The sequence below is a fragment of the Rhinoraja longicauda genome, chromosome 6, assembly GCF_053455715.1.
Source record: "Rhinoraja longicauda isolate Sanriku21f chromosome 6, sRhiLon1.1, whole genome shotgun sequence".
Classification (NCBI taxonomy): domain Eukaryota; kingdom Metazoa; phylum Chordata; class Chondrichthyes; order Rajiformes; family Arhynchobatidae; genus Rhinoraja; species Rhinoraja longicauda.
Genome location: NC_135958.1, coordinates 78553368 through 78577151, shown reverse-complemented (window position 1 = coordinate 78577151; position 23784 = coordinate 78553368). Strand labels below are relative to the sequence as shown.

The window sequence follows — 23784 nt, the reverse complement described above, 5'->3', positions numbered from 1 at the left end:
GGGAAATAGAACGTGAGTTAAAAGGGAGAATGGTGAAGCAGAACCAGCTGAGTGGCCAGGGAGCGTGGGAACTGGGGCCCCAGTAAGTGGGAATGGAGCATGGGAACTGGATCCTTTATGACTGGATCCGGGAAGAAATGCAACAAGCATCACCTGGTGAGCCAGATGTAGGATCAAGATTTTCAAATAGTTGGACAGCAGAGTTTGAATTTATACTGTTTCCACTGCAGAATTATTTTCCTTCAATGTTGAAGAATTTGTCCTTGCCACAATCAAATTATCATCAACTCCCCCCCCCCCCCCCCCCGAATCTGCCTGAAAGCTTTAACTCTATCGTGCGGCAACTTTACTTTTAAGATACAATGAGAAGTGCATAATATCATTCTAAACCTACCAGTAATAATAGATTAGGAATGATAATGTGGATTTGAATAAAGAACATTGTGCATTTTGTATGTGTCAGAGTCCCTGGAAAACTCTTTCGTGGTTTTCCATAATCAGACCATGACTGGCCTATGATACATACAGTGTAACAGGAAATAGTTTACATGCCTTGGATGACAGATGGTGTCTCACTGGTAGTGCCAGTTTGTTCATTTGCTTGCTTTTTCAAGATTAAAACAGATTTATACTGATATGTTGCTGATAATAGTTGTACATATTTTGCTGTGGTTTTCTCTAAAGTTAAATGTAAAAATGAATGCATAATTGTACATGGCTAGAGTTATCTTAAATAAGAAGACAGTGTACAAGAAGCCCAAGATTGGAAAACGTTACAACTGTAACACAATTGGTCTTTTTATTTGTACTAATTCATTACGAATGAAGGAATAAACCAAAGCAAAAAAAAGAGATTTACAGCATTATAGTTTCCTGTACATTGTGACTTGTGATCAGTGCCACCTAGTTTTCGTGCTTGGATTTGGGTTATTGACGTCTGTTTCAATTGTAGATCAGGAATATTATTTAATTGGGTGTAATTTTGCAGTTCCTAGGTCACATGGTTACATGAGGAATCAAATAGAGCTAGCAGCCAACTTTCACTTCCAAAATAATTGAACAGGTCGATACACATTGACTGAAATTATTTTTTGTGGTATTCTTCAAGCAGAATAACTGATAGAAGTATTGTACATGTCGAGTATAATGTGGAATTTGAACATTGCTGGTTCTTTATTTAATTGTTTGCTTGCTTGCTTTGCTAAACAGAAAATACAAATTTTGTCCATCCCCAGTCAGCATATCGATGGTTATTTGTGTGGCATCAGTTGGTCTACTTCCTATGAAACTGAAAACATTTTGCCATTTTATTCTTTAATGTTATCAAAATATGGAGCCACAGAGTGCATGTTATTTAGATTGTGCTGAATTTTGGGCACCAAATCTGAGGATTGATGTGCTGGCTCGGGAGAGGATCCAGAGGAGCTTTACAAGTATGATCCCAGGAATGAGTGGGGTAACATATGATGAGCGTTTGATGGCACTGGGCCTGTACTCTCTGGAGTTTAGAAGAATAAGGGGGGACCTCATTTAAATGTACAGAACAGTGAAAGGCTTGAATAGAGTGGATTTGGAAAGGATGTTTCCACGGTGGGAGAGTCCAGCACTAGAGGTCATAGTCTCAGAATTAAGGGTCGTTCCTTTTGGGAAGGAGATGAGGAGGAATTTATTCAGTCAGAGGGTGGTGAATCTATGGATTTCTTTGCCACAGAAGGTTGTGGAGGCCAAGTCAAGGGATGTTTTTAAGGCAGAGATAGATAGATTCTTGATTAATGCAGGTGCCAGGGGTTATGGAGAGAAGGCAGGAGAATGGGGTTTGGAGGGAAAGATAGAACAGCCAGATTGAAGGGCGGAGTAGACTTGATGGGCTGAATGTTCTAATTCTGCTCCTATCACTTATGACCTTATGAATTTAAAAAAAATTCTTATGGCATCATGTGGTGTTTGAGATTCCTTGTTTGTCTGAATACAATACCATAAGTATATCAAAATATTTTTCCAAATTTCCCCACATATCCTTTCATAGTTTATGAAGTGATCACCTTATGATTGCATATTATGTACCAAATAAGAGATAATGTAAGACAAAAGTGATGTTTCAGGGTTTTATTTTACTTAAAGCTGTGAAATAGGGAATTTATCCCACCAAAAATAAATAATAGTTGTAAAAATAACTCCTGAAAAAAAAATTTGATTGAGAAATGATGATGAAAATTATAGAATTAGGTAGGAAAAGGTATTGAATAATCTGGGGACATAGTTCCTGGGTCAGGGGAAATGTGCTTAATAGCTTAATGGACATTTACATTTCAAATGAGTGAAGTGGAGCCCAGGATGGAAATAAATAGTAACATTTATAGATTTAAATAAATAGTCGTGTTATATCATGTTCCTTCATGACCTCTTGCACGATGAGCTTCTTTGAATCCATTGAGTCTTCTGGGAGTTGAGAGATTAGCTTTTTCACACACATACACTTCGATCCCACAAGTAACTGTGAAATGCATAATCATCTGTTTTGATGTTGCATTAAGGAATTTTTCCGAGTAGACAATTCCAAAACTTTTCAAAGAATTTGGAAACTTTAATACTAATTTACAACCTTCAGAATAGAGACTCATTGAAACATTGGTTTGACATCAAAGCCTTCCTTCCTCTTTGTTGTTCCTGAGTTATAATGCATTGAGAATATAGAAGCTACTGGTTGGAAAGGGAACTTGATGCCGAACAAAAAACTTTCACATTTTTTGATTAAAATAAAGTTTCAATAGCATGAAGTAAAAACAGAGGGATTAAGAGATTTTGATATTTACCCAACTCAAAAAGAATAAATGAGAAAAAAAATTGCCTTAGTTGGTACTACACTCAAATCACAACCTTGATAAGATATTTTGTCTTTCAGAACAGCTAAGTTATTTTAAGCGAAGTCTTAAACCAAAAATGAATATGTTTCCAGCATGTACCAAACTTTCTGCAATCTGTAATGTTGAAGAAAATGTTGCCCTAGTGACTTAAGTTTTAAATGGTTGGACATATATCTGAAATTGATACCTTAAATTGCCCAAAAAGAAATGTTATAAGCATGTGAAGGAATTGGAACTTCCAACTGTTAATCCCCCAACTACGCACAGCTCTTTCTGGTATCTCCCGAAGATCCTCTGTTGTAGAATCATTTTTTAATGCTGTTTTTATCCTACAGAATTCATTTCTTCCTGTCTTGACTCTGTGCTTTCTGTCGTTTTGTTCCACTTTGTTTCCAACAACACACCCCAAGCCTTTGGGACACGCCAGACCTGGTCTGCCGTTTCACAGTGTCCAAACTGTTTTCAGTTTCCTCGTCCCAAACTGCTTTCATCACATATATCGAATCTCTTCAAAGTCATTCCTCTCCTGGATGGGCTGAGGGCCCTTCACTCTTCATTGATCAGTGGCCCAGCCAGGACCCCTCCATCTCAACCCTCATTGAACTCATTCTCACATTGTGCAATTTCTTTTTAACTTGACACATTTCCTCAAAAAAGTTATGCCTCTGGGAACTTGTATGGCCTCAGGCTCTGCCCGTCTTTCTCATGGATCTGTGAACAAGCTTTGTTTTAGTCCTCCCCGATCTCTTTCCTTGCCTCTTTCTAGTGCGTTAATGATTGAATCAGTGCTGATTCTGATGATTGTCCAGTTGAAGAGCTGCCTTGTGCATTTATAGGACTGTTCTATCGTATGACACCAAGCCTGATCCTTTCATGCCATTGTACAGAGTGCATTTGTAGGTTGCAGAATTGTAGTCAAAAGCAGGAGTTCTACACAATTTCTTCCTTACTAAATTAGGTGCTCAAAGTGTAGCATTTTGTGTAACAAAGTGGTTGTGATCAGCTAACCTTGCATGAAAGGTGCCTTGAAATTTGGTATTCCATTAATTTTTTGACTGCTTACTAGATATATACTGCAGGAGACTTCTGAGCATTTAGCACGCTGCAGTTAATTGACTATAGATATTGACACCTTCCTTGTGGCGGTCTGAGTCTCTAGCTGTATTGTGAGGCAATGATTTTGTCCTGTAGAGGTATGTGCATACAGTGCCCTCCAGAATGTTTGGGACAAAGACCCATCGTTTATTTATTTGCCTCTGTACTCCACAATTTGAGATTTGTAATAGAAAAAAATCACATGTGGTTAAAGTGAACATTGTCAGATTTTATTAACGGGTATTATTATACATTTTGGTTTCACCATGTAGAAATTACAGCTGTGTTTATACATAGTCCCCCTGTTTCAGGGCACCATAATGTTTGGATGGCTCACTTATCATCATTGATGATACAACTGCTGATGGTAGTAGCATAATGAATTCTGAAGAGTATAGATACATCCTATCTGCTCAAATTTAAACAAATACCTCAAAACTCATTGGCCGGCGGTTCATTCTACAGTGGATGGCAGTAAATAGAAGGTGAAGCAGGTCAGTGATTAGTGGTGGTGATGATGGGAGAAATAAAACATTGAAGAATTTAACTCAAAAGGAGTAGTACTAATTTTGAGAAGGCCCTTTGACTTGTTAAAAAAAACAACTATCACATCAAGCATGTATAGTTAAGCTCAACAAAGTTCTAACACCAAATTTGAGCTGTTTATAATGAGCAGTGTATCGATTCCTGAGCTGTGCTGTTTTTGAAGCCATAATTATGTAGTTAGTGCATGTCTTGCCTTGTATACAAGAATTTTATTTGAAACATTACTGTCTGGCACTAAAAGTAACGAGGGACTTCCCTGATTGGCAGGTGTCCAACACCGTTTTTTTTCCTGTCGTGAATTATTCGAACAGGTTTTTTTAAAAAGGTTTTTTGTTCCTAACAAGGAGCAGCCTTTCCACATATTCATAGTTAGCATTCTGGAATGTGTCCAAAGAGAAAGCATCACACACCCTGATAGTGAGCTTTTTCCGCCATGAAGCATCTATTGTATATTTCCCCTGTGGTCTGACGTTATCCTCTAGTAACCTTTAGGAAGAGGCTCCACAGAGGCGACACTGAACTTGGTCCTCAGAACTCCAGGTTTCACCCAATTAAAAAGAATGAGCTAATCTTGAGAATCTTGCTGTTTAAAGGAACATGCTTAACAAGGCTTTTTTCGCTTAACAATAATAATGACCTTTGGCTTCATTGCAGAACGAGCTAGTGGAAAAACTATTGTATTTTAATACGTATTTTGTTGTGTATTGCGCAACGTAACCACAGGGCTTGTCTCTGGAACGGGTGATCCCAGCAACATGATCAAAAAAATGTTTGTCTTATTGTTTATAGGCTGATGGTGAAGCAGAAATATTTAAATCTGATGTCAGAAAATAGTTGCAAATATTTGAATTTTAAAAAGAAGTAACAGGATGAATGGATGTGCCGTCCATTCGGACTAACCCCAGGAAGCCATTAAAACCGTAAAACATGGATATCTCTAAACTCATCATTACCACCATTGCCACATACAGTGCCCGCCATAATGTTTGGGACAAAGACCCATCATTTATTTATTTGCCACTGTACTCAACAATTTGAGATTTGTAATAGAAAAAAATCACATGTGTTAAAGTGCACATTGTCAGATTTTAATAAAGGCCATTTTTATACATTTTGGTTTCACCATGTAGAAATTAAGCAGTGTTTATACATAGTCCCCCTATTTTAGGGCACCATAATGTTTGGGACACAGCAATGTCATGTAAATGAAAGTAGTCATGTTTAGTATTTTGTTGCATATCCTTTGCATGCAATGACTGCTTGAAGTCTGCGATTCATTGACATGACCTGGGTGTCTTCTGTGGTGATGCTCTGCCAGGCCTGTATTGCAGCCATCTTTAGCTTATGCTTGTTTTGGGGGCTAGTCCCCTTCAGTTTTCTCTTCAGCATATAAGGCATGCTCAATTGGGTTCAGATCGGGTGATTGACTTGGCCACTCAAGAATTGACCATTTTTTAGCTTTGAAAAACTCCTTTGTTGCTTTAGCAGTTTGGGGTCATCGTTTTGCTGTAGAATGAACCGCCGGCCAATGAGTTTTGAGGTATTTGAATTTGAGCAGATAGGATGTATCTATACACTTCAGAATTCATTATGTTACTACCATCACCAGTTGTATCATCAATGACGATAAGTGAGCCAGTACCTTCAGCAGCCATACATGCCCAGGCCATAACACCCCCACCACCATGTTTCACAGATGAGGTGGTATGCTTTGGATCTTGGGCAGTTCCTTCTCTCCTCCATATTTTGCTCTTGCCATCACTCTGATACAAGTTAATCTTCGTCTCATCTGTCCACAAGTCCTTTTTCCAGAACTGTGGTTGCTCTTTTAAGTTCTTCTTGGCAAACTGTAACCCAGCCATCCTATTTTTGCGGCTAACCAATGCTTTGCATCTTGCAGTGTAGCCTCTTTATTTCTATTCATGAAGTCTTCTGCGGACAGTGATAATTGATAAATCCACACCTGACGCCTGAAGAGTGTTTCTAATCTGTCGGACAGGTGTTTGGGAATTTTTCTTTATTATAGAGAGAATTCTTCTGCATTAGCTGTGGAGATCTTCCTTGGCCTGCCTGTCCCTTTGCGATTTGTAAGCTCTCCAGTGTTCTCTTTCTTCTTAATGATGTTCTAAACAGTTGATTTTGGTAAGCATATGGTTTGGCTGATGTCCCTAACAGTTTTATTCTTGTTTCTCAGTCTCATAACGGCTTCTTTGACTTTCATTGGCACAACTTTGGTCCTCATGTTGATAAACAGCAAAAATAGTTTCCAAAGGTGGTAGAAAGACTGGAGGAAAAGACTAGGTCCTGGGAGCTCTCTTATACCTGCATTAAGGAGGCATTTAAACACACCTGAGCAATTACAAACACCTGTGAAGTCATGTGTGCCAAACATTATGGTGCCCTGAAATGGGGGGGGACACTATGTATAAACACTGCTGTAATTTCTACACGGTGAAACCAAAATGTATAAAAATGGCCTTTATTAAAATCTGACAATGTGCACTTTAACCACATGTGATTTTTTTTCTATAACAAATCTCAAATTGTAAAGTACAGAGGCAAATAAATAAATGATGGGTCTTTGTCCCAAACATTATGGAAGGCACTGTACTTGGGCTTATTTTGTTACATATCACTCCTGTACTTGTAGCTTGAATTTTCCCACTTAATGGCTCAGATATAAAATCCTCATTTGCACATTAAGGTTATTTCATGCTGGTAATCCTGTTTGGTAACTTCTATACAGTAGTGTTAAATCTATTTTTGCCATTCTGTTGTTCCAGCTGAACCCTTCTGCCCATTCATCCCATTGGCAGATATTTCTTCAACTGCATGCCTATTCTCACTCCTTTATTACTCGATCTCGCCCTTAACTGATTTTCTGAATTGCCAGATTTTTGCTCATTTAAGGTGACTTCCTCAGTTTGCTCTTTTTTATGATTAATTTATGTGAAATGCAATGGATTTTTTCCTCCATTAAAAGCACAGTAAAGACGTGTTAATATTTTAATAATTCTGACAATTTTTATTGCTTAAATCCATATAGATGGATGGAATTCTGTTTTTTCTGCTGGCTGAATGGGAAATAAGTTGGCAATTGCCACACATTCTGGCTTGGTGCCAACTGCATTACCTACATGTTCTCTGTGCTACTAAATTGGCAGAGAGAAAATCAGATTTGATACCAAAGAGGGTTCTCTTCTATAATTTAGGTGCATTACTACGGCAGAATGGAAGGAGGAAGTCCAACCTAACTATACTTAACCAGAAAATAATCAGTACAAAAAAAAAAAAAACGACATCTCTTCACTCGTTTATTTGCCAGAGAATTGCACATTTGAAAAATACAACCATGATTAAGGACAAGGCACATTCCCAGGTGTTAGTAATAAAGTTTGCTGATGTTTGAATGCATTACTGCTGAATCTCTAATTCCTATCAATTTATTGTAACAATCTTTTGTTTAGCTGTATTTTTACTCTTTCAAAAGCGCATTATTTTCTTCACATTCTGATTAAAGTGAAGTTGAGCAGTAGAATTTTGTAGTTTAAGCCAAACCTATTAAAAATGGAAGCCAGGAAAAGACCAACAGATTTTTAGAAATTAGCTCTTGTTTGCTTTGTTAGATGGTCAGCATCTTTCTAATGGATTTTCAAGGACCCATCAAAGCTGCAATATTGCAAATTGTGTGATGTCCAGCCTCTACTGTATTAGGCAGACTTGACTGACTAATCAGACTCTAGAGGTTTCTGATCAACCTGTTTGTCACTTCCAGAGCTTGCCTTCCACCCATCCAATTCTAGACTCAAATCATCTGATTCTGTAGCAGAGCCTGTGAGCCAGATCATCATGTCCTTAAAATGGAGCATTGAACTGCAGTGGCAAAACAGAACATGTGCTGAAAAGCATTTGTTACCGAGGTCACACACAGACGTTTAGTGGCATGGTTGAAGTGTTTTAAGTATCAGTGGTTTTAGGATGCTTTTTTCTTCAGGAATGTATATGCCCACTGCATTTTGTAAAGTACTATAGATTACTACTGATAGAATTACTTTTGTGTGTCTTGTCAGCTGTGCATTTTTCAAGCTCATTCCACAATTTAAATGGATACTTTTTAGTGTTGTCATATTTGGCGGACCCCCTTAGCATTGCAGATGATGTGCTACCACTCTGATTTTGTGGTTTCTGAGGTAATTGATGAAGCTAGTGTGGGGAACCACAGAGTTCTCCACAGTTGGGCAGGAGGTGCCTGACGGGGCCAGGTGGGTGAATAGTTTGTGAGATGTAGCACATCCTCATCATTTGCGCAAAACGTCTTTATGCACCAGAAGCATGGATTCTACATTGTCTAAATGACCTGAATGCTTCCACCCTACTTGGTGTGCCTATGTAGCAGGCGTTTGCAAGAGTCAGAGCAAAAGTAGCTTTTTTCCCCCTAAGAATTTGAACATATCCCTGAATGTTCTTTTATCCTAGTTTTCTCTTACTGTGATAGAGCTTGGAAGACTGTCTGTTTTGGGAATATGGTGTTGAACTTGTGAGTGGTGTGGCCACCCAAATGGAACTGACTGAGTGCAAGCAGACCTTGGTGCTAGGAATGTTGGTCAGGGAGAGGAGACTAATGCTGACTCGATACGATACGATATGATAGAACTTTATTTATCCCAGGAGGGAAATTGATCTGCCAACAGTCATAAAACACAAAATATATGAAACATTAAATTAAAGTGATGAGTGGAAAGGATTTGAGATGTGGAAAGATAAAGATTGGGGAAGGGGGGAGAGGGGAGTCAGTCTACCCGACGACAGAAGGGGGAGGAGTTGTACATTTTGATAGCCAAAGGGAAGAAGGATCTCCCGTGGCGTTCTGTACTGCATCTTGGTGGAACCAGTCTGTTGCTGAAGGTATTCCCCAGGTTTTGAGGAGCATCCTCCCCTCCAAGACCACCTCCCATGAATCCAACTGTGCCCCCAGGACAGAGCCAGCCTTCCTGATGAATTGAGTTTGTTAACCCTATTGGCTTCCGCGGCCTTCGCCCTCCTACCCCAGCGAAAAAGATGGCACTGGCTCCACCGATTGGTAGAACATCTGCAGCATCTTACTGCAGTCGTTGAAGGGGCGGGTTCTTCTCAAAAAGTATAGCTGGCTCCGTCCCTTCTTGTCCAGAGCCTTAGTGGTCCTGGACCAGTCCAGTTTGCTGTCCATGTATGCTCCAATGTATTTGTACTCCCTGGTAAACTGCACATCCGCACCATTGATGCAGACGGGACAGGTGTGATCTTCTCCTCCTAAAGTCCACCACTAACTCCTTAGTCTTGTCGGTGTTGAGCTGCAGGTGATTCAGCCCACACCATTCAACAAAGTAGTTGACCACGTCTCTCTATTCAGCTTCCCTCCCCTCACTGATGCAGAGTCATCTGAAAACTTCTGCAGGTGGCAGGAGTCCGACCTATATCTGAAGTCCGAGGTGTAGATGGTGAACAGGAAGGGAGAGAGGACCGTCCCCTGTGTGGCCCCTGAGTTGCGCATTACCATGTCCGAGACACAGTTCTGTAGCCTGACATATTGTGGTCATCCAGTCAGGTAGTTGGTGATCCAGAACTCCAATGGAGCATCCACAGGCAACTTTGTCAGTTTGCTCCCTAGCAGTTCAGGCCGGATGGTGTTAAAAGCACTGGAGAAGTAAAAAAACATGACTCTCACAGTGCTTCCCGGCTTATCCAGGTGAGCATAGGAACGATGGAGCAGGTGGATAATGGCATCCTCAACCCCCATCTTTGTTTGGTAAGCGAACTTCAAGGGGGCCAGGTAGGGTTTAACCAGGGGTCCCAGGTGAGTGAGCATCAGCCTCACCAGGGGGTTCATGATATGTGAAGTCAGTCTGTAGTCATTGGAGGAGCTGGGGAGCGTCCTCTTTGGTACAGGAACCAGGCAGGATGTCTTCCACATCACGGGAACCCTCACCAGGCTCAGTACTCCACACAACTGGCTGGCACACGCCTTGAGTATCCTAGGGCTGACACCATCAAGACCCGTGGCTTTGCCAGGTCTGCTCACTTACCCTTCCAGTGAATTTACAAGGTTTGGAGGAAACAGTGCTCTAGTGCTTTGAGATCCATATCTCAGAGGTAACCTAGCACAATGATCAATGCTAACCATGGGTTTCATGCCCTGTAAGTGCTCATGCCAACCTCATTAGCACTTAAGGACATTTGTGGTTGGCCAATGTTGAGTTAAGTTTCAGAGGTGCATTGGTGAGTTATCAGCTAAGATGAGAAAGTTCACAGCATCCCACCGTAACATGTTTTTTAGGTAATTTTGCTTTGAAAGAAAGTATTCCAAATTTAAAAAAGATCAGCATTTGGCAGTAACATAATGGACATACGATCGGGAATAGAATAGAAATCTGTAAATCCCAGTCTTTTAATGTCATGAACATTTTCCATTGTAAAAGTGAATGTGATTTTTGAAAGTTTCTTAAGTTGGCCTGTTTCCCGGAAAGCCATTTGCTTTGTTACAGAGGAGGAGAAAGTTGCTATGATCTTTCATTTACTTGTAATTTATCTTGTTTGCGGGCTTAGAAAGGGAGATGTATTTCACTTTTTTATCTAATACTATTGCTACATAATAACAATTAAATGGCAGTGTTGCAAAGCTTCTGCTACAATGGGAAAATTAACAATGAACAATCATTTGCCCCCGGTATAAGAATGGTGAGAGGAATTGAACAAAAAAATTGTGCTGGATATGAAAGACTGCTGTTGATCGGTCATTAGAATGGAATTTCAATATATAGACATTCTAAGAACTAAATGCAATTCTAAACAAAAATTTACATCCTTGGATAGCTCCAAACAAGAGTTCTGACACATATAGCATTTTCTTGCAAGGGAACTGAAGAGAGGCCAGGGATTGCAGAGATAATAGACTTTATATGATATTGGCAATATAGGTTAACCTTGCCTATTGCATGCAAAATTAAAGGACAAGAATCTTGGAAATTATTTTCAGCTCGGCAGGCAGACTTCAGTTTTGGCTTTTTTCCATTCAGCTACCTGAAAATTTTCCATTTTGGCCTTTGGAGACAATTAAGAAATGAAGTTGCAACCAATGAACTTGAGGAAACATTTTATGAAGTATTGGGGCTCTTTATCCAATTAAAAGGTTTTGCAATATGCCGTAGATTTAAAAACAGTACTATTGATCCGAATTTTTAAATTATTCAATGTGTTATTAATCTGTATATTAATCCATTAACAAAAATCAGATGTAGGGCTTCAACAATCAAATAATTTCGAAAAAATATTTACACAGATTGAGAGCTCTAGGACTAATCTAAATATTTGAACCTAATCTTTCAGCATGTGTATAGCAACTAAATTTGATTAATGTATTGTTCTGAGTTGATCTCAGATAATGTAGCAATTATCCTCTGTGTGCTTGGGATATAAAGAGGAAAATAATTTGGATCTCTGTTTCTGACTGCTGGCCAATGACATTCTGACAGCTGAGGTTGGTGTAGAATTAATATTGGTTTTGATCGTGACCACTATTAAATAGTCAGTATTCAGTCTATTGGCACTTAAAAGAGTGGTCTTTTGGCCATCAAGGAAGCTTAGTTCAGGAGGCGAAGTGCAGAAATTGGTAAACAAAAAATAAATTGATAAGACTGTTAATAACAGTCCAGTTCTACTGCATTTGGTACTGTATATCCCTGGTTGCACAATATTCTGAACGCTCCAAACAGTTCTGATCACTTCATGGTTGGGCAAATGCAATATTTATTGACCCAAATGTTATCAGACCATGAAAATTAAGTTATGAAGTGAGAAAACTTGAATCAAGAAATATATTTGCTGCAATATAGAAGGGTCACCCCCTTCTATATTGCAGCAAATATATTTCTTGATTCAAGTTTTCTCACTTCATAACTTTGATTGATATTTTATGGTTTTAAAAGGAATTGATAGGGAAGATAAAGAGAAACTTTGGCTAGAAAGGAAGTCTTGGTCAGGAAACTCAATCTAAAAATCAAAGCTGGACTGTTCTGTCATTTTCTACGCAAAGGTGAGTGGATATGTGAAACTATAATGCAGAGGGTAGTAAAAGCTATAGATTTGCAAGCCAATGGTAAATGTTTTTAAAAGGATTATGGACAGGATGAAAATAAACCAAAAAATTGAACGATGGGAACAGAATTTAGTGGTTAAATGGCATACTGTATTCCTTTATTTTTCGAAAGGACCAAGAATTTTGTATGTGTTTGTTGCCTGGGTAGCATGTGACATGCTGTAACCAGAAAGTGCAGAATGGAAAAATACAGATACATTTTCTATTTGCTTCCCTTTTTGAAATTAACTTTGATGAGAATGATATAAGTTGAATATTATATAAATGGTTGACATGATTCTGATACTTTATGTATTATTTTTCAGATATATTGGGAGGTCAGATTCTATAACTATCAGCGTTTGGAATCATAAGAAAATCCATAAAAAACAGGGTGCAGGTTTTCTTGGCTGCGTGCGACTCCTTTCCAATGCCATAAATCGCCTTAAAGATACTGGTTGTGAGTATAAACAGTTGAAAGACAAAGACTAAATTGATGCTAATTTAGACGTGCTGATTTTAATTTCAGCTAACATCAAGCCTCTCTTAATATTGGAACTTTTTTTCTCAGTATCTCAGTTCTGTTGAAATGCCTTCGACTGGAAATGTTTCTATTTCCACAGATGCTGCTTGACCTGCTGAGTATTTCCAGTGTTTCCGGTCTCTAACACATCAAGTTATATTTTGGATTTTCAATTATGCCTCTTAAAAAGAGTTGGTTTCAATTAGAAATGTTTGATAATTGAGAAGAGCAGCAAACTGATTTTCCATTTAATAAAACACGGTGCACTGGGACCAAACTTTGACTGAAACATCATCTTTTTAACAGATTGCAGGTGGAAAATTGTGAATAATGTATTTTTGTTTTCTTTTGGTAAATTATTATGTTTTACTAGCCTGGGCATTGTCAAACGACATCTGAGGGAACAGGTTGCCAGGTTACAATTATATCTGACTTAGCTGTTGAAGATGTTTTGCCACTGAGACAAGTGAACTAGGTGAAAACACATCTCTGAGTTTTGAATTTTGACCATATGACAGTAGGTAGTGGAGGGATGAAATAAAAGCAAAAATTGGTGATTACCTCAAGGCCACTTTGTGCATCTCTCACATTCACTTTTATAGGTTTCTATAAAAGATCCAATAATGGTTTTCTGAAGAAGAACTGGGTGTTCTGCCGGTTTCCTACATCAAATCTTACAGCAAACAATGCAGAAGAAACATGAGATTGTGCCCTCAGGTTCATAGTCATTCAATCTCTAGAGACAGTTTTCACTTTATTCTTTCGAAACCTAATATGATTTGAAATTACTTCTATTAAATTTCTTTAGCCTTCTTCACGAGAAGAACTTCTCAACTTCCTTAGTTTTACCACATTACTGAAATCTCTCATCCCCATTCTAGTCTATGTCATCTGTATAGTTCCAAAGCCTTTGCATCTACCTAAACGTATGCTGTCCAGAAATTGGAGACACTCCTGTAAATTGAATTGTCTCATTCAAAATGTCTGTTAAAATGAGTAGAAGGGCAAGTTGAGGTGTACTTGACTCTATAGCATTGTAATAAAAGGTCCATATTCAATAATACCATCAGCTAAATTTTAATTTTCTAATCATCCTTTACACAGAATGACTTTGTGAAGTTTTACAAACAATTGAACCAAGTACAATTGTTTAAATGTAGCAACTTATCACCTGTTAAAAATTATCAGACTCGGATAGACCACGTTGAAAAAAATATTTTAAAGTATCTATGTGGTATTAACTTCAGAATGTGACTGATGTGACAGTGCTGAATATTGTTAAGAGTGAATCGATGACTAGGAATTATTTGTTTATAATAAAGTTTTCATTTATTTTACAGACCAGAGGCTGGATCTGTGCAAACTGAGCCCTAATGATAATGATACAGTAAGAGGGCAGATAGTAGGTATGTGAAACATTAGTGTTTTAAGAACACGTAGCACTGAAATAATCTAAATGCTTACTGTTGTACAATCTTTGTGTATCATTTTCAGCTAAAAGACTGGCTGAGTGGTCAACTTCAGTAATGTTCAGTCTCACTTGGTTAGAGGCATTTCCTTCTGTTGAAAATAAGCTTGACAAAAATGGCATAATGTTTAGTAACAGTTGAAAACTACACACGGTTGGGGACAAGACATTACCTTGGAAATGCCGAATATGGGGACGTAATGTTGAAGTTAGTCACCAGCCATTTAAAAGTGAACTTTGGAAACATTTTTAATACAAAGTGAAAAGTTACATTTTCAACATTTGGTTTGACTATTTTTTGTCAGATCAAAGCACAGGGGTACCAAAAGAAAAATCTTTATTTACCTTTTTATTGAACATTCATATAATTGCTTTTAAATGAGAGAAGATTTATAAAAATAAATTAATTGAATTGGCTTCTTTATTTATTAACAGTGAGCCTTCAGTCCAGAGATCGAATAGGCAGTGGAGGTCCTGTGGTGGATTGTAGTCGTTTGTTTGACAATGACTTGCCGGATGGGTAAGAAATTATTAATATGTGTTTGAGAAGTTTTATGAGACGTTGAAGCATTATTTGAAGCATTATTTATGTTGTTGTGAATTGTTAATAGTAAGTAAAGAGTGAAAGAGGGTGATAAGTGTGGCACCTTTCGGAGTTCATATTTTAAATGTTTGGTGTTTGCTTTTACTCTTTTGGGCTTATTTGGTATCATTATCTCCTAGTTGCCTTTTTTTGTAGTTTTGAATGGAGAAAAGATAGGGGCAAATGGATACTGGGCAGATTTTTGTGCTGCAGAAGAATTGAAAAAACAGCTTTACAGATTCCTTTTAGCTCGTAGCTTACATTTTATTGCTGCATGCTTGTAAACAACAAACTCTTTGATCAAAGAACAAGTCCATTGAGTTGAAGTTTCATAATTATAAGCAGAAACAAAAAATGCTGTATATGTTAGACAGACAACAACTGGATCAGGAGAGATGGAACCGCATTTGTTAACATTTGATGTCAATTATCTTTATTAAACCATGCTCTCTTTTTTTTACCAAAGTTCTACCTTTTGCTTCAAGTTACAGATTTTTTTAATCCTTTGAATTCTGTAGCATCTACATTTTTTTGTTTTTTATAGTTTGATTTTAGAGAGAGATGTCTACAAACATATCTGTCAGCTTCTTCAACATATCTTACTATATTCTTAATCACAATGCCCTTGAGAAAATGTACTTTGAGTGGATCTTCCATTAATATCCAATCTATTTTTCGATAAAATATTCGGTTCGATATTTTAATTTAAATGTAAGGTTCGATAAAATATTCCATGATATCTCAGAATTCTTCCATTTAATTGGCTGCTTAACCTGCTGATGCAATCACTTTGCTTGACACAGCAGATATCCTACTTTGAAAGAAAAGATGAAGAAATGATTTGTTTTATCTAAACTGTACCTCATAATGATCAACTTTTTGCTCAACAAACATTTTCCATATTTTTTTTAATGAGCTGCCATTTCAACACTAAAGAACAGTTTGCAGGCATTCAATTTTCTTGTGGTGAGAAAATATTGGCACTGGTGTATGTTCTCAAATAATTGTAGAACCACCTCATCTGGGTAACATTTTTGCTTTGGCTACATACTTCAATTAAGTTTTGATTGAGCTTATTTTTAGAGTCAAAGTTATCTGGAATTAGTATAGGTCCTAAATGTGTATGTGGTCAAATTTCAAAGAGATTTGCGGTTGAAATTCAAAACAGTCAACATTGATGACCTATTAATATAATAATATATATTTTGCTGGCTCGTTAGTGAATATCATTGATGTACATGGTAATGCTGCGACTGATTCTTCTTTCAGAATATTGAGTACACTTTTTTCTCCTCAACTTGAATTAATTTTGACCACTGAAAATAAGCATGTTTTGTCATTTGAATTGCATATAACTGAAGAATCAAATACCTCTAAGGTCATAGTAAATAATAATAGTGGAAGTATTTCCACGTGTCCCAACTGAGATAGAAAGCTAACTTCAATTTTGTTTTTATTTTGCTGCACTATCACAATCTCAGTATAGACAGCTGGCAATAGACAATAGGTGCAGGAGGAGGCCATTTGGCCCTTCGAGCCAGCACTGCCATTCAATGTGATCATGGCTGATCATTCTCAATCAGTATCCCGTTCCTGCCTTCTCCCCATATCCCCTGACTGTTTGGGGAAGTTTGGGGAACAAGACAGAAACCATTGCTGTTAATGTTTAGAACTAAACTGACTCCAAGCCAGTCCATTTTGCTGGTGTCACCAAATTCAGCTGCTTCACTTTTCTGTGAAGAATATGCAGCATCATTAAGACTCAATAGAGATATATTTGTCAGTTAGGAATCATTTTTAAATTAATTGCAAAAAGGCAATAAACAGCTTGCTACCTGTAAAATGAAAGCGCATTAGGTAGTTTGTTGGTATTCATCTTTTAACAAAACCATTCTCCTCAGATTTCTTTTATATTAAATAGCTTCTAATTATTTTCACTTCCATGTACAAATCTTAAATTTGCACCTGACATTATGTTTGCATGGAATGATTCAGTTTTGATCATTAAATTTCAGTTGGCATCTGGTTTTCCGTTCTTTGTGATGTTTGATGATCCTCCAAATCCAATTTCTAATCTCTTGTTTAAGCAATGCCCAGATTGTGTCCTTGATTCCTGCTGTCAATAGCCAGAAAAGTCGTTCTTATTTTTTGCTTCATTTTTATTCACTGTATTTGTTTTCCTAATTTAATACTCCTGGATGTTCATTAAAGACTGTTCTTAACACTCTTGCCTTATTGGCAGTGAGCTTTAAATCAGTTCACACAATCAATGTGAGATGCATTCACACTAAGGGGAAGGTTTTAAGCCTTGTATGTAGTTGTGAAGTAGGAGTTATTGGGAATATTGGCATGAACCTTGTATGCATTAGGGTAATCTACTTTCTTATGCCAGTTTTCATTGAATAATGTACATCGGCCAGGACACCAAGAAATTTGTAAGTTTTGTATGGCAGGCATGCAAATATAACTTTCATTCTTGTGTTCAATACACAAATACCCACCACTGATAATGCAGCTCCCCTTTAAATCTGCATCCACTAGCACGTGCTGATCTTTGAACAAAATATGGAACCCATATATGGAAAGTGTAATTTGTGACAAATAATTTGTAATCACTTCATCAATACAAAGTACATTCTGTCAACTACTAAGTTTGTAACCAAGTCTTGGGATGCGTTTTGATAACCTTTTTTCTTAGAGTTGAATTGTTTCCAATGTTGGTTTTGGTCACATTCTTATCCCTCTTTCCTGGAAATGTCATTTATGATCTGTTTCTGTTGATTAGTTGGGAAGAACGAAGAACTGCCTCTGGTCGGATACAGTATCTCAACCACATTACACGAACAACACAGTGGGAAAGACCGACTCGGTAAGCACAGGATGATGGTAATTCCTTGTAGTTGCTATAATATAAGGTGCAATAATGTCTGCTTAAAGTTTTAAAAAACCCAATTAATTTTAATGAAAGGACCAGTCTTTTGGTGGATGTTGTTAATTCGCCATTTTATTTTTGAAATCTTTATACATGCTATTTTCCCAAAGCACATTCTCATACATCAATCATAAATGCTTTTATTCCACATTATTATTTGTCACATTAACTAAAAATTACTTTATTTAAGCCTATCCACTGCAAATGTTGACTTCCTTTATTTAATGCTTCTGCCACTGGTTCAATTTCTTTGTGAAGAATATGTTTCTTTGAAAGTATTAGAAGCAATGAAATGTTAGGTTCCGATACATCATGATATGAAAATAGGTGGAGAGCAGGTAGTGTAGAGAAAGCAGGGACTCTGCAGAAGAACTTGGACAGGTTAGGAGAGTGGGCAAAGAAGTGGCAGATGGAATACAGTGTAGCAAAGCATGCAGTCATGCATTTTGGTAATAGAAATAAAGCCGTAGACTATTTTCTAAATGGGGAGAGGATTCAGAAATTGGACGTGCAAAGGGACTTGGGACTGCTGGTGCAAGATTCACAAAAGGTTAATTTGCAAGTTGAGTCATTTATAAGGAAGACAAAATCAATGTTAGCATTTATTTCAAGAGGGCTAGAATATAAAAACCGGGATATAATGCTGAGGCTTTATAAGGCACTGGTCAGACCCTATTTGGAGTATTGTGAGCAATTTTGGGCCCCATATCTGAGGAAGGGTGTGCTGGCGTTGGAGAGGGTCCAGAGGAGGTTTACAAGAATGATTCTGGGGATGATCGGATTAAAGAAAGATGAACGTTTGACGGCACCAGCTCAGGCTCTCAAGTCTCAACAACATCCTTATAAATCTTTTTGCAGTCTTCCCAGATTAATGGCATTTTTCTTATTGCAGTGTGACTGAAAATGTACCCACCTCTGCAACTCGCCTCCTCAAAGGGTGAAACTAAGAATCTTCAAATATTTTCAAAGCAGTGGTAGATGGATGCGTGATGAGCAGGTGGGGTGTAGAGTTACCAGGGTAGACAGGAATGCAGAGTTGAAGTTGCAATCAGATCCGTCATGATCTGATAAAATGACTGAGCAAGCTCAAGGCCGACTCATGTCATATGTTGGTATGTACAATAGTGATTATTTCGGGACGCCGTATGCATTAGTTTGCACCTAAAATTGAGATAAAAAGCTTTTTTTTAAAAAGTTCCTAGATAAATGAAGAAACACTGACATCACCAGTCATTCAGAACAGTCTCCTTCAAACATTCCATCATATCTGACTCTTTCCTGTCATGCAGGATGACAGATGTGAGTCATGTGAACATAAACCAGTCTTTCGACTTCAATTATTTCCTGAAAGGCTGGGGTTGGTGATGTCAGAGTTTCAAGTGATTAATTACCTTGGATTCCTTTTAGTTAAGAATGAGCTTTCTTCGTCTACGATTTTAAAATCCTTAGTTCATGATTATTAGCCAATTATTCACGATCATCAGTTTTGGTGGAAATTATACTATGAATATGATGTTCAGCCATTTGAAACTCAATGTTCCGACTGAGTGCAGGGTTTTAGGGCTGCACAGTTGTGTGACATAGCAGTGGAGCTGTTGCCTCACAGCGCCAGAGACCCTGGTTTGATCCTGACTCAGGATGCTGTCTGTGCGGAGCTAAAAAATTTCCTGTGATTCCATAGGTTTTCTCTGAATGCTCAAGGTATCCTTCCACATTTCAAAGATGTGCAGGTTTATAGGTTAATTGGCTTCTATAAAGTGCCCCTAGTGTAGGATGCGATGGTCGTTGTAAACTCAGTGGGCCGAAGGGCCAGTTTCCACGCCGTATCTCTGAACTAAACTAAGTTAATTGGCTGTGGATGATATGCAAAACGTATTCAAAGGTTTCAAAGGTCTTTTATTGTGACATGTACCAATTAAGGTACAGTGATATGCGAATTACCATACAGCCATACGAAAAATAAAAAGCAACAAGGCACACAACGACATAAAAGTTAACATAAACATCCACCACAGCGGACTCCCCACATTCCTCATTGTGATGGAAGGCAAAAAAAACAATCCTCTTCCTCTTTATTCTCCCGCGTCGGGACGATCGAAGCTCCCGTGTCGGGACGGTCGAAACTCCCACGTCGGGGCGGTCTAAACTCCCGTGGTTTGGAGTTCCCGAAGTCGGTCTCTGACCAGAGAATGCTGGCCCCGTGATGTTAAGTCCGCAAGCACCCACGGTTGGAGCTCCGAGGTCGATCCCTGGCAAAGGGATCGTTGGCTCCGTGATGTTAAAGTCCCGTAGGCTCCCCACGATGGAGCTCTCAAAAGTCGGTCTCCAGCAAAGGCCGCTAACTTTTTGATGTTAGGCTGCAGTGCGGACGGAGATACAATACAGAAAAAAATTGCATCTCCGTCGAGGTAAGAGATTAGAAAAAGTCCCGTTCCCCCCCCACCCCCCACATATAAACAAGCTAAAGAACACTAAAAACATACATTTAACCCATACTGTTAAAACACAAAGAAGGAAAGGACAGACAGACTGTTGGCGAGGCAGCCATTGCTAGCGCCCCTCAGAAGGTTATACCAAAGCCTTGGTGCTTGACATTAAATTCTACCGGGTAGTGAATTTGTGTGAAGATGCCACGAGGAAAGGCTCAGGCTTGACCATGGTGTACATACCAAATAATTTGATATCTAAGACCAAACTTCATTGTTCATCAAACAAACCAGAAGACACCTTGATGTTTGTGAACATCATAATCATCTCGTAAAAATGGGGAAGCCCAAGGACAAAGTCCAGGCATGGGTGCGGTAGATGACTATCTTACTGGGGACTCTCGCCTGAACATTTCCAATATATACCCCTTTTATTACTTGGCCCTTCATTTTGTGCTTTCCTCTCCTGTGTCTGAGAAATGGAACTTATAATGATGACATACTGACATAAGTGAAATAAGCAACTTTACATGGTGCTTCATTAGCATTGGAGAATGTTAATCGTGTAACATAGTAGAGTTCGATGAGTTGACCAGATTTATCCTAGAAAATTTTGAGAAGAATCTGGTGAGATGACGCCAATTAGGGAGTGAGTTTTAGAACAGTGCTTTATGAGCGAAAGAGAATTGGTTGGACAATAGCAGCAAGTTTAACTCTTGGACTGTTTGGGAGGTAGGACAGCAGGAGGTTAAGGAAGTATGATGGGGCCAAGGGGTGGAGAGGTTTGTGAACAAGAAAAAACTGTTTCAATGCTAGCAGAATATGAGGATCTCTCTTTTTCTCCAAAACCATTGCAAATAGTTCATGCATCACTTCTCTCCAGTGTAGAACTTCCATCAGTCATCAACCCCCAAAACACAACCTTATCCTTTTGACCAAATACAAGATAAATTTCCCCTTGCTCTACTCCTTTTAAGCAAATACCAACATGCTACTTGCCACTTTGTACTATTGCATCAAGAGTGCATAGTGTGGCAATTGTAAATAATCATCTCTGCATCGCCTCTTTTTTGAGATTCATATTTTCTTCAAAGGCATGCAGATGTATTTGTTGGTTGTATGTTTGATTTTGCTATGCGCTGCTATGTATGTGTATAAAATGCCTTTTTTTACATAAATGCTATAATTGGGGTTTAATTTCTCTTCAACCTAATCATAGACCTGCATCTGAATATGCCAGTCCTGGTAGGCCACTGAGTTGTATTGTTGATGAGAATACACCAATAAGCCCAGCTAATGGCGCTTCATGTGGACAGACACCTGACCCAAGGATGGCAGAGAGGAGGGTGAGGTCACAAAGGCACAGGAATTATATGAGTCGGACGCACTTGCACCTTCCCCCTGATCTCCCAGAAGGTTATGGTAAGTCACTTCATTTCATTTTAAAGGTAATGTTATCTTCATAATTGTTATGGTTCTATACTGTATCACAGGTTATTTTACTTTATTATTTTGATAATCAGCCATGTCATTGATCAGATTTTCCTCCCTCCACAAATACTTTCTAGAATCTGCTCTGCATATCAAAGTTCCTGCAATGTTTATTAATAGCCCTTATTCATCTCCCTCTATTTACACTCCCCCTGACAAATTTGCTGCAATTAACAAGCATTCATCACTCTCTGAGATGGCTTTAGCAACATTTTGGTCATTTGGACAACTCTGATCTCCACCCTATCACAAACCATATCCTTGTTTTCTCCAATCCTCTCCATTTTTGCTATTTAAACCAGGCCTCCTTCTCTTTCTTCCAGTTCCTGTGAAGGGTCACTGATCTGAAATGTTAACTACTTTTTCACTCCATAGATGCTGTCTGACTGTCCGAATATCATCAGCATTTTCTATTTTTATTTCAGATTTCCAACATCTGCAATCTTTTTTATTTTTTTGAGTACTGATATAGCTTTGTACATAGATTTGATTTCTCTACTATTGAGAATGGACCTAACCATGCAGGAGAGACCACATTGGATTCATTTTAATATGAACAAAGAATAGCTTAGCACAGGAATAGCCCCTTTGACCCACAATGTCAGTGTCGAACATGATGCCAAAACTAACTCTATTCCAAAAGTCCCTTAAATGCCAATCTCTTATCTTCCTCCACCACCACCCACGGCAGAGCATTCTAGGCACGCCGCTCTTTATGTTAAAAAGAACTTGCCCTGCATATCTCCATTAAACTTTGCCCCTCACCAAAACTATACCCTCTACTGTTTAATATATCCATCCTACCCTATCTATGCCTCTCATAATTTTATCTATCTCTGTATCAGATCTCTCCTCAAACCTCTGGCATTCCAGAGAAACTAATTCAAGTCTGTCCACCTCTCCCTGTAACTAACACCAGGCTTCGTTCTGGAAAAAAACACTTCTGCACCCTTATCAAAGCCTCCACATTCTTCCATTATTGGAGCGACCTGAACTGCACACAATAGTCCAAATACGGCTAATCAACGTCCAATAAAGTTGCATCGACACTTTAAACTTTAGATATTAGAGACACAGTGGAACCTTCGGCCCACTGAGCCCGGTGCCAACCAGCGATCGCCCCGTACCCTAGCACTATCCAACACTCTAGAGACAATTTACAAATTCCAGAAATCAATTAACTCTTTGAGATGTGAAGGAAACCAGTGCAGTCACATGGAGAATGTGCAAATTCCACAGACAGTATCCGAGGTCAGGAGTAAACCGGGTCTTTGATGCTGTGAGGCAGCAGTTCTACTAGCTGTAGCACTGTCACCTAGTCAGTGCAGAAAAAAAATTAAGATCCCAAGATTCAAGATTCAAGATCCCCATACCCCCTGACTCCGCTATCCTTAAGAGCTCTATCTAGCTCTCTCTTGAATGCATTCAGAGAACTGGCCTCCACTGCCTTCTGGGCGCAGTCTTCCTTTGAACAAAATTTGCTTATGCAATGTTGAAAGTTTTGTATCTACACTGTTGGACTATATTGCATCTGGTAGGAAATGGCGATGTTTATGGTGATGTTTATTCGCAGTGCATTGATGTAGGTATTTGAAGCATGCATGGCATGTAGGTAATTGCACTAGAAATGTGAAGAATAATCACAGACCATTTTTGCTGTTCTTCCATTGTTTGAGGCTGGGACGTTTAAAGAGATTCAATTTGTTTGTGTTGTATCCAGTTCAGCAAGTTACTGTTTGATTTTAC

General features: G+C 38.5%; 1 protein-coding gene across 1 annotated transcript in view; it reads left to right on the top strand.

Moving 5' to 3' along the window:
- smurf2 (SMAD specific E3 ubiquitin protein ligase 2) overlaps positions 1–23784 on the top strand; it is a 142135-nt gene that overhangs the window by 69991 nt on the left and 48360 nt on the right. Inside the window, exons 4-8 of the mRNA XM_078401431.1 lie at positions 12942–13075; positions 14479–14544; positions 15042–15126; positions 17975–18058; positions 21767–21969. Of these exons, the coding sequence (XP_078257557.1) occupies positions 12942–13075; positions 14479–14544; positions 15042–15126; positions 17975–18058; positions 21767–21969 (572 nt within the window). The remainder of the gene's footprint in view (positions 1–12941; positions 13076–14478; positions 14545–15041; positions 15127–17974; positions 18059–21766; positions 21970–23784) is intronic.